Genomic DNA, 11,839 nt, shown 5'->3' on the forward strand with positions numbered 1-11,839 from the left:
ATCCCTTTACAGATGAGGATACTGGTTCCACACTCCAACCCAATTTTGCTTTACTGTCTCTTCACTGTAAAAGAACACTTTTAAAACAGTGCAATTATAAGCACATGCCAAAGTTTTGTTACAACCCCACACACAGGGGAAACACCTATAGTAGTCCAAAGAATCACCTTGGTAGAGACATTTTAGGGAAAGTGAATGGAACTAATCACAGTTAAATCGGTTACACAAATAAAATGATGATTCATGAAAGGTTACTTTTTTTTTGAAACGGAGTCTTGCTCTGTCACTCAGGCTAGAGTGCAGTGGCTTGATCTAGGCTCACTGCAACCTGCTCCTCTCAGGTTCAAGTGATTCTCCTGCCTCAGCCTTTCCAGTAGCTGGTACTACAGGTGTGTGCCACCATGCCTGGCTAATTTTTGTATTTTTAGTAGAGATGGAGTTTCGCCATGTTGCCCAGGTTGGTCTCAAACTCCTGACCTGAAGTGATCCACCCACCTCGGCCTCCCAGAAAGTGTTGGAATTACAGGCATGAGCCACCGTGCTGGGCCACCTAACTCTTCACTGACTTATCTGGATGACTGGTGACTGATCTCCCATAACAAGTCAGCCTGAGAGAGTCCTTTTTACACGTGTTGTAGATTAATTAATATGTATTCATAATTTAGCACCTTTTATCACTCAAAAGTGTCCCAGACCAAGTCTGCACAGTTGAGGAAATGAAGGTTCCAGAATGGCCAAGTGATTTGTCCTAGATCTTGTGGGTAGGTAGTGAGAACTGGGATTAGAGTTCAAATCAATGTTTTATGTATTAGCCAGGCTATTAGTCAGTGAACACAAATGAGATGTATACATGACATCTCTATTTTTAGGTAGCTCTGAGCATTTAAATTTTTTTTAGGAGGTGTCTTGTGTAATTGGGGATGTTTTTGTACTCTGTTTTGAGTTTTTAAAACAATGTCAGAGGCTGGGTGTGGCAGCTCATGCCTATAATCCCAGTGCTTTGGGAGGCCAGGTGGCAGGATCGCTTGAGGCCAGGAGTTCAAGATCAGCCTGGGCAACATTATGAGACCGCACCTCTACAAAAAATAAAAATAAAAAATTAGCCTGGTGTGGTGGCACATGCCTGTAGTCTTAGCTATTCTGGAGCTGAGAAAAGAGGATCATTTGAGCCTAGGAGTTTGAGGCTGCAGTAAGCTATGATTGTGCTACTGCACTCCAGCCTGGGTGACAGACTGAAACCCTCCTAAAAAAGAAAAAAAAAAAAAAAAAAGTCAAAGGTAGGGAGGAAGGAAACAGAACTGATACTTTCCTAATACTTTTTTTTTCCTCTCTGTAGGCAGGGATTAAGCAATTCCCTGCCAGATTTCATCATTACAATGAATGTAACTCTGACACTTTACAGGAAACTTATCATTTCTTTCCATTCCAGAAACTTGTGATACTTTTCTCACTACATGGTGCAAACAGCTGAGTCAAGTTGTCCTTCAGAGTAGCCACCTTTCCCTCAGGTCATACACATGGAACCATTCTTTCTCCCTACAACTCAGCCCATAATAGAGCCTTTGACTGAAAATCAAGATCTTGGTGTTCACTTGGCAATATTTACTAAGAGGTAAATGACACAAGGTAGGTGACACAAAGGTATATTTGGGAAATGGAAGGCTCATCTCTGTCTGAATTTTGCAAGGAAACTTTATGGACCACTATACACATTATATCTCCAGATTTAAAATGAAAGAAACTATGGTTTTAGCATTATTTAAACTTCTCTTCAAAAGGAGATCTAAGGAATGGGACTACTCTATATTTGGACAGTTAACGTAGTTTGTGGTGCAGCTCACATTCTCCTGGTAGAAGGAATTGGAAATCTGAGTAAAGAGGTTCCCAGAGCTGAATCTCACCCAGTACCCAGTTTAGGAATCAAGTTTTGCTTATGAGGTCAAAATGAGAACCCTTTAAAGGAGGGTAACAATTGTTGAAAGTAAGAAGGACGTTAAATACAGCTTGTTTGGGTTAGTTTTCCTTAAAAACCATGTATGTATAATCCTGAATAACAGGAGTATTTTGGTTTGTAAAAACTTTTCGAATTATCATTCATGCAGCAAGAAATATTTTATGCTTGCTACGTATGTCTACTACTTGTTCAGGGAATGTAGATAAGCATTATTACATAATGTCAGGTACTTAAAATGGCTAAGAAATTATTTTACTGGATACCTTTTCATTTATGACATTCTTCTGATTTTTTGTCATTAAATATATTTAGTTAAAGCACAGGAGGGACTGGAATTAATGAGGAAGAAACATTGATCACTGCAGCTCATTCAGGATGGGGTGGATAGTATGAAACTTTGAATCTAAAAGCTGGGAGATTTCCAAGAACAGTAATCTGGATTTATTCAACTTTGTATCTCAAGCTCCTGCTGCATAGTGGGTGTCCAATTTAATGCTGAATATGAGAAAATTAAGTTTCTGGAGTCCCAGATGGATAATTTTTCTGAATATTTAATGCTGAGCTTAAGGGCCACTTCCACCAGAAAGCCCTCTGTCGCTATCGAGAAAGTTGATTAAGACCATCCTATATGTGCCCATCTTAGTCCGTTTTCTGTTGCTTATAACAGAATACCTGAAACTAGGTAATTTATAAAGAAAAAGAATTTATTTCTTACAGCGTGGGGCTGAGGAGTCCATGGTCGAGGGGCTGCATCTGATGAGGGCCTTCTTTCTGGTGGCGACTCTGCAGAGTCCCAAGGCAGTGTAGGACATCACATGGCGAGGGACTGAGCATGCTGGCACAGGTCTTTCTTCCTCTTGTAAAGCCACCAGTCCCACTCCTATGATAACCCATGAGTCCTGTAATCCATGAATGAATTAAGCCATTCATGAGGGCAGAACTTTCATGACCCAATCACCCCTTAAAGTCCCCACTTCTTAATACTGCCTTATTGGGGATTAAGTTTCAGCCTGAGTTTTGGAAAGGATAAACATTCAAACATTCAAATTTAGGAACAGCAATTCCTAAATCATCTTAGCTGACTGCAGCAGTTGTTGATTGACTATTTTAATGGACAGTAAGGATCAACTCTGGTACTGAGAGAGGACTATGATTCCAGCTGGGTCAAAATGGAAACATTCTTTCATTGCTTATTTTCACAACTAATCCGCTATTGGGGAAAGTGGTGTGTCACATACTCAAATAAATGGAGTTAAATACCTTAGAATTGACCTTCCCTGGCCAGTAACCCTTTCCAGGGTTCCCAAATTAGGCTTGGAAACTACTATAGAAGAGGCCTATTGATAACAGAAGAAGTTATATTCTTAGGTTGCCAGAGAGAGAGTAAGAGTAGGTAAGAGAAATGACCAATTCTACCAGTCATTCTACAATGTGGGTTTTCACTGCTCTGTTCACATGCCTTATTCAGACTTCTTGTGGTGGTCAACTACTAGATGGTCTGTTGGAATTATCTGCTGTCATATATCCAAAGAGGTCTCAAAGAGAGGTAAAATGACAACCTTAGCCTTTATAAATGTTCCAATCTGCTGTAGTTGCAGTAACCTGTGGTAATGATGCTACATCGATCAATGACCTCTCTAGAGCTAAAGTTCAGTATAAGTCAGTCATTTATTTTGGATATATCAGGTGATTAATTGCTATATCATTCAGTGTATGGAGCTAATGTTAACAGCTTTCCATGGGAAAAATTACTCACCGGGCTTATTTTTAAAATCACTTTCTTTCTTTCTTTTTGTCATCTAAAATAAATTCCTTGAAATGGCCAGTGTCCAAACTGGCTGCTATTACTTTTCAGCTGAATATAGAGCTTCAAATCTGGGTGACAGTGAAACTGTGTGGATGGGCTTCTTTTGTTGTTGTTGCCAAATACCTTTTTAATGTGTCTGGTTCTAGAGATGGATACACTAGTGAACAGCACAAACACAAACAGTTGATTGGAGAACACAACATAGCCTATTAAACGTTAGTAAAAATGAGGAAATTACACAGTGCTATGAACTATCCTCATTCTTTTTTCCAACAAGTATTTACTGCATACTCACTTTATGACAGACATCATTCTAAGTGCTGAGGATAAAACAAAGTGCATGTTCTCATGGAGTTCATTTCTCTATATAACTGGTTAACCTGAGGTCTGATTCTTCATTCCAAGATAGCTGGAGTGAAAGATTAGCATGAGGTAAAGAAATAGAGGGTAAATAAGAAAATGCTCTCTGCGGGTTATTAAAAAATATAGAGGCAAAGTTCTGGGGAAAGAACAGAGAAAGAGCGAGAAACAGGGTGAAAGGGAGAAGGAGGAAGAGAGAAATGAGTCAATATCTTTATGAAGGACTTTATTATTCTATTAAGCATTATTCCTGCTTCTTAAGACACACTGTGTATAAGCCACCTCTGTATCCCAACTAATGCAATGCCTGTGGGGGTATTGTCAAATCCAGATTTATATGACCAGATTTTTCACTTACTAATTTCTGGGACCCTAGACAATTACTAGAACGTCTTGAAGACCTAATTTCCTGCAGCACTACCTCATAGAGTTGCTTTTAAAAAGTATTAATAACTTACAGACGGTATTATTATAAGTGCTTCAAATATATAAACTCAATGCTCATAAAGATTCTGAGGTAGGTATTACTAGCCTCATTTCATGTAAGAACAAACTGAGGCACAAAGAGGTCATATAGCTTGTTAATGGTTGTATAGCTAGTGTCTGGCGAAACCAGGAATCTTAACTTCATTTCCAGAGTCTGTGGTTTAACCACTGTTTACACTGTCTAGAATAGCATATAGTAAGATAAGATTAGAACTAAATAGGGTGCATTCCACTGCAAAGTTCTTTCTCACCTCCTACTCCATTATTTGTTGAATATTTACTTATCCCCATGTTGTCTTGCAACTGTGATAGATAACAGAGAACAAGGGTCAACACAGCGTATCTGGTTCTTGCCCTCCTGGAGGTTCTGGCCATTAAGCAAATAACAATTCCTCCCAAGGTTCTCAGGCTTCCCTGTTTTCTCCTGTTTCTCTATCTGCCCAGCAGTACTCCAGCCAACCAATCTAAGACTGACAAGCGTCAGCAGAGAACAGGGTCTCCAGGAGGTCTGTGGCGAGGGCCAGGCTATTTACGGGGAAGAGACAGACATTTCCCTGGCTTAGTGATCTTGTTTTCTCTCCGAACCTCCGCTTAAAATGGCGGGATTTGTACCAAGGTTCTTTACGGCACTAACCTTCCATTATTCACCGTTCTTCCCCACCCCCAAGGTCCGTCGGGCCTATCCCTGACCCGCGTTCCAGCACTTGAGGTGCATTTCCGCACCTGGATCCCCAGATACTGTTTTTCCCCGCGTTGAGACTTCCGAATTCCACCAGGTCTCTCTCTCGCGGTCTCTGCCCCGCCCCTCGCACCCAGGCCCAGTGCCCGCGGTGGGCTGCCGCCCGGGACCGAAGCTCTCAGAGCCCGCAGCCCTGGTTCACCAACCGCTGGGCAGGAGCCAGGTCCGACCTTTGACTGGCGGGCGGGGTGGTCTGCACTTGGCCCCAGAAAAAGTCTGGCACGGGCCAATCGCAGGGAGGCAAAGGGTAGCTCTGGAGGTCCCGGACAGACGCATTGGTCACCCAGGCCAAGCAGGCGTCGGCCATTGTGCTTGGCTGCCTCTCCTCAAGGCCTGGTGGGCTGGGCAGAAATGGGAGAAGCGCCGAGAGCGCCACTGAAACGACTTTCCCCTACTCTCAGATACTGTGCTTTCATGTAGTGAAAGAGACAGGGGAAAGGTTTGGGTTCTTTCTGCTGCATAGGAAGAGGACAAGAAACGAAAAGAATCGGGGCAGCAGGCAGAAGCCGCCAGCCTCTGCGCGCGGTCACGTGGGCCGCAGGGACCGCATGGCGGCGGCCTGCGCGCCCCCGCGTCCCCGCCGGCCAGGCTGACCGAGCGCGCGCGCCGACGGGGCGGGCGCATGCGCAAGGGGGCGCGCCGCCTCTGCCCCGCGGCGAGGGTGTCTATGGAGAGGCGGCGGCCGCGGCTGCTGAGGCGGAGGCTGAGGCAGTGGCGATGGCGCCCTTCCCTGAAGAAGTGGACGTCTTCACCGCCCCACACTGGCGGATGAAGCAGCTGGTGGGGCTCTACTGCGACAAGGTAACGGAGCGCCGAGCCTCCTGCTGTGGGCGGTGCGGGCGGCGATGGGGAGCTGGCTGGGTTACTGGGGCGGCCTGGCCTGTGCCGCGCCCGCAGCCCCGTGCCGTCGCCGCACGAGTAGCCGCCTGCGCAGCTGTCAGCGCCGCCCGTTCCCGCAGCCTCCCTGCCCGCTGCGGGGCCCTCGCAGAGCCGGCCTCCCCCCTGGCCGCCGCCTCGGACGTGCTCTCGGGGCGGGCGGCGTCCCCTGCCGAGGGCCTGGCGCCTGAGGAGGGGCGCTGCCGGGGTCACTGGCCGCCCTCGCGCCGGCCGCACCGCCGCCCTGGGCTTCCCGCTGCTGCCTCTAAGGAGAGCGGCCCTACCTCCCCGAAGCCCTGGGTGCCCCGGCCGGCCACCTGCGGTGGACTCCCATCCGCACCGAGCAGTTGTTCCCGTGCTCCGTCACTCCCCCGGGCCTGTTCGGGGCTCTCCGTGCAGACACCCACCCATCCTCTGAATCTCTCGCTGGCTTCCTGGCTGGAACTGCAGCGTCTCCCAGCTACCGGGTTCCTTTTACCCCTAGCTTTTTTCACTGGTTTGATTTGGGGGAAAAGCCAAGTTTAGAACTGAGGAACCTTCACTCTTCATATGTCGTTATCGTTTTCTTTGCAACTTTTATTGCCTTGACCACTTACTAGATGTAGATTTTGTTATAAGACAGCAATTCTTGGAATTCTTTACATAAGCTCGAATAAAGGAGGCCTCGGGAAAAGTTGGTTTAACTGTGAGAACCATTTTGGGCTCATAATTGGTGCAGCATAAGCTGAAGAGGCACTTTTGTGGAGATGGTTCAGGGCCCTTTGCTAATGATTTTAAAACAGTATTTAACATTCCACGTATTTGTCGGTTTATGTTGGGGAAAGTCACATGGGTATCTGCAAACCTCAGGCAGTCCCGTTTCTTGTGGAAATAAGCCAACTACATAAAGCATTCAGATGACTACTGTTTAAGCATAGAAATCAACTTTTAGGAATTCTCAGAAATTGCATAGCATTATGCAGAACCATTGTCTACAGAAAAGAGGGGTGTTTCATAGTTCAGCTAGGTGATTGGAGAATGCCCAGGGTGTTCACTGCTAGGCCACACTCAAGACCAGCAATTTAAAGCAGTGACGTTGAATTTCAAATCTTAGCACTCCATCTTCTCCCTCCCTCCATTCTGAAAATTTAGAAATACCCTAATTCACACGTAGTTGGAAACACCAGGACTGTCTAGGACAGTGGTTTGCAACCTCGGATGCTTGCTTATTAGCCTTAACCTAAAAACTGTTAGAAATCTTGATGTTTATGTGACTAAAATTAGGATTTCACCCAGACATCAGGTATAGATGATTAAAGCTCTCCAGTTGAGTGCAGTATGCAGCTGAGGGTGAGAACCACTTATCTAGGAGAAGCATGAGGAATGGTTAAGCCATTAATCGAAAGGGTATATCCCTGAATTTTTTAGTTAGCAGTATTGTCGTGTTTTTGAATTTGGTTCATTCAGACACCATTCTTTAATGGCAGGAAAGAAAAAAATTGGTCTCAATCGAAAGTGGAAGTTGAGACTGACAGAATCCAAGTTTTCTCTCCAGTTTGAACTGTGGAGAGGTACCCTAGAATCAATTGAAATTATATGGAGAATTTTTTGCATGTGCGCATTTTCCTAGGGGGTTTGTAGCTTTCATCGATTTCCAGATGATTGTGACCTCCCAAAATAAAGAATCACAATTTAATTTACTTGCAGACTAGGCTAACCAGCCTTATTTTAAAATTTTCAACAAGCTAGTCACTCTTTTTCTGTCTCTTCCTGGTGGTTGAGAATATTTGAAAAAATTTTGAAAATGCAGTTGCTGTTTTACACAATATCTGAGTCAAGTAAGATTCTTTTCAGTAATGTTCCTATTTGCATAACTAGTTTAATAAAGCATTTTCAATTTGACATAGTGTAAGTCAAAATTATTACCAATTCTGAATTGATTAGATATAGTTAATGAGATTGTTGTATATGTTTATGAAGAAGATTGAAAGTCCAATTTTCTGAAATGAGACTGAGGCGATTTGGGAAAAAAAAACTGCATAGGAATTTTACATCCAGATTTCTTCTTGATACTGATAGCCAATGGAAATCTCTCTTAGGATGTCCTTTGGGAGCTAGAGTGGAAAATAATTATTTTATAATGGCTCAGTAATCTTAAAGGAATTAAAGGAAGAGTACTTTGTTTGTTTTTATTCATTTATCATCTCACCTTTTGCCATTATCCTTTGGTTGTATAGACCAAGGATATCCCACCAAACACAGTTTACAATAAAACTATACCAAATGAGAACTAGTTTTTATGCTCAAACTAAAAAGGTATAAAATAGTTATTTCACTGTAGTCCAAATTTGGGCTCTGAATGCCCAGTTATTATAAAGAAGTCAGTTACTATTTTCAGTACTGAACTTCTCAAGTACAATGTATTTTAGAAGCATCCATTTATTTACTAGGATCAAGTAAACCACTTATATGCTTAAACTAGTTAGTATAATGTATTCCAAAGTTATCTTAGTCTACTTATTTTTTAGGTAGAAAGTTGAATAGGATAAGAAAATAAAACAAATTTTCAAAAGCTGATAGATGTATGTCTTAGACCATTTTAAATATTGCTCTCTAATACCTGATTTAATACTTTGCCCATAGATTTCTTTTTACATTTGTAAAAAGTTTTATGGAAAGGTTTTTCAACCTTTGTTATCCAGACAACAGTGCTTTGAGTTACGTAAAGACCAAGTATTTCTGTTTTATTACTGGGGACTTAACAGGCCTAGATTAGCTAGGCCAAGGTTACATAAGCAGCTAGTGGTAGATCTGGATGGAAACTCAAGTCATTGTTAGGATTCCTAGTTTAATTTTCTTTATATTAAACCATAGTAGTTTATTTTCTGGGGAACAATCTGCTAAGAAATCTGCTAATTCACTGACCTTTCAGACTGGGATGATGTTAGTAAATATTTATATTGAATGACATCCTTTTTCCATTTTACTTCAATTTATCAGTCTTTTCTCCAGTTCTCCAAGGTTAACGCCATTAATTCTGTCAGTGAGCATTGGAGTTTCTACCGTCTACTCTGTAGTAGCTTGTACTACAGAAAGATGTTGGCAATGTGACATGTGGTATCTACTCTCAAAAAGTTTACAGTCCAGTATGTAATAATATCTATGCTAGGATGGAAGTCCAAATATGGTATAGTGGGAGCAAAGGGAGTTATATGGTCAGTTCCACATTAAAGTGTCAGGAGTGGTCTCTTTGAATTGATTTCTGAGAGAAGAGTAGGCTGTGGTTGTAAGGATGTGGTTAGTTCAGAGATTCCCAGGCTTATATATAAACCAGTTATTAAAAGCTCAAGTAATGGAAACCTTAAGGCGTGCCCAGATTTTTCAGGTAAGGGTATTAAAAGTGCTGTTTACTTTTATTAAAGGATTTAATATATTTATACATATAGGACATTTTGTCACCCAAAATTCTTAAGTGGGAAGAAGCGTAGAGTAATTTGGATATATTCTTTTTTTAAAAAATGAGTGAGTATAACTTTATGGTCAGTTTTCCTTCCCCACCCCCTTGACCCCCCACCCATTTTTCTGCATACCTGTAACAATTTATTGACTGGCATTTGAGAAGATTGGCTTAGTGGAGAAAATACCGAATTGAGAGCTGTGGAAGAAGTAAAAGGGAATTTAATGGGTTCTTACTACATGTCTACATTGTTTCTTTTAATCTTCACAAGAACTACCCTAAGACAAATATTATCCTTCATTTAAAGTTGAGGAAATAGCCTTAATGGTTAAGTAACTTACCCAACTCATTCAACTAGTAATTAGTAGAGCCTCAGTTGTAATCTTAGGATTTTTTTTCCCCTTCAGAAGCCCATGGGTTTTGCATTACCTTACTAGTTCGGCTACTTATTGGGAGCTCTATGATTTTATGCAGAACAGTTTACCTGTGGGTCATTTTTTCCATCTGTAAATTTGATCAGATACTTACTAAGGTTTCTTCACTGAGTATAAGTCTCCCTTGATTAAATTAAAGCATTGTCTGAGTGAGTAGACAAAGTAAAAATGTATTTGGGTGAATAATATTGGTGTTTTTGTTATGCCATTTTCTTATCTATTTTTGAATGTGCTGTTGTATTGGTTTTAAGTGACATACCACTTTTGAGAATCAGTTTGAAACCAGGCTGTAATACTTGATTTATCACTGTAGAATGTCTGAGACAGAAAGTCAGTTATAGGTTGGGCGCAGTGGCTCATGCCTGTATCCCAGCACTTTGGGAGGCCAGGGCAGGTGGATCATGAAGTCAGGAGTTCAAGACCAGCCTGGCCAGAATGGTGAAACCTCGTCTCTACAAAAAATACAAAAATTAGCCGGGCGTGGTGGTGGGGTCCTGTAATCCCAGCTACACGGGAGGCTAAGGCAGAATTGCTGGAATCCAGGAGGCAGAGATTGCAGCAGGCTGAGATTATGCCATTGCAATCCAACCTGGGCGATAGAGCAAGATGCTGTCTCAAAAAAAAAAAAAAAAAGAAAGTCAGTTATAAATCCTTTTAAAATGTGGAAGATACCATGTTACTATTTGTTAATTATGTGTGTCCTTTTATGTATATAAGTTATTTGTTGAATTTGTGAGGCATCAGAGTATATAACTTGATAGATCATAGGAACCTTTATATTTTACTGTAGAAGAGTGCTCTTCAAAATGTGACCTGTGACCTATTAGTAGTAGGTCATAAATTTCTTTTGTGGATCAGGAACAGCATTAAAAATTTAAATGGAAAAGTAAGTATTAGAGTACATCACAGATTAGAGAGGGAAATACTGTTCCCTGAAATGTGAGTGTTTGTGGTGGGTGTGAATCTGGATTGCACTATATTTCATACTAAAGATCATGGTTAACAGTGTTTGAAAAACAGTTTTCTAGAGCAACATTTCTTAACCAAAGCACTGTTGACGTTTTGAGGTAGATGCGTCTTTTTTATGGGGGCTGTCCTGTGCGTTGTAGGCTGTTTAGCCACATCCTTGACTTTTATCCACTAGGTGTCAGTAGTACGTTTCCAGTGGTGACAACCAAAACTGCCTCCAGATTTTGCCTTTTATCTCTGGGGGATGGATAGGGGGGTGGCAAAATTACTGCCTTGGTGAGAACTGTTGTTTTGGAGCAAATGTTCTTTCTAACAATTTACTCTCTTGGATCTGAAAAGATAACTTTATTAATGGGACTAACATTGTATCTGTAGAAAAGTCATAGATGTTAGAGTTTTAGGGACTTGGTCTTGGTTTTGTTGTTTACTAGTTGTATGATGTGGGGTAAATTTTTTTCCTGAGCCTGTTTGTTAGACTGTAAAATGAGGATTTTAATACCTACTCTTTAGATTGTTTTAATAATTAAATATATAACAACACTAGGGTAATTTCTCACACATCTTTGGCTTCAGTATGTCCCAGAAATTATTAGTGTCCAGGTTTTTTTCCTCTATAAAGTCTATATTGATTTGTTTTTCTAAGACCACCAGAGGGAGCACAAAAGAACCAGCGGGTAAGCAAGTGTAGGAGCAAAACTGCAAGTTTATTTTGGTAACCTAAGGTGTGAGGGAGAAGTCTGTCGGCCTCTGGGGCTCTCCCACGGAGTTCCCACAGTCC

At 41.9% G+C, this 11,839-nt stretch overlaps 1 protein-coding gene across 4 annotated transcripts in view; it reads left to right on the plus strand.

Moving 5' to 3' along the window:
* The first annotated feature begins 1,468 nt into the window (after positions 1-1,468).
* Positions 1,469-11,839, plus strand: part of FBXL5 (F-box and leucine rich repeat protein 5) — a 46,515-nt gene continuing 36,144 nt past the window's right edge. The window contains exon 1 of one of the 4 annotated variants that reach the window (XM_023206935.1): positions 1,469-1,626. Coding sequence is in view for 2 of the 4 variants with exons in the window: in XM_023206933.1 (XP_023062701.1) it covers positions 6,064-6,147 (84 nt within the window). In the remaining 2 variants the exon portion in view is untranslated. Of the gene's footprint in view, positions 1,627-5,943; positions 6,148-11,839 lie in introns of those variants that run through there. The other 3 variants (XM_023206936.1, XM_023206933.1, XM_023206934.1) reach the window with 3 other exon arrangements.

This window comes from Piliocolobus tephrosceles, chromosome 3 (assembly GCF_002776525.5).
Source record: "Piliocolobus tephrosceles isolate RC106 chromosome 3, ASM277652v3, whole genome shotgun sequence".
NCBI lineage: Eukaryota > Metazoa > Chordata > Mammalia > Primates > Cercopithecidae > Piliocolobus > Piliocolobus tephrosceles.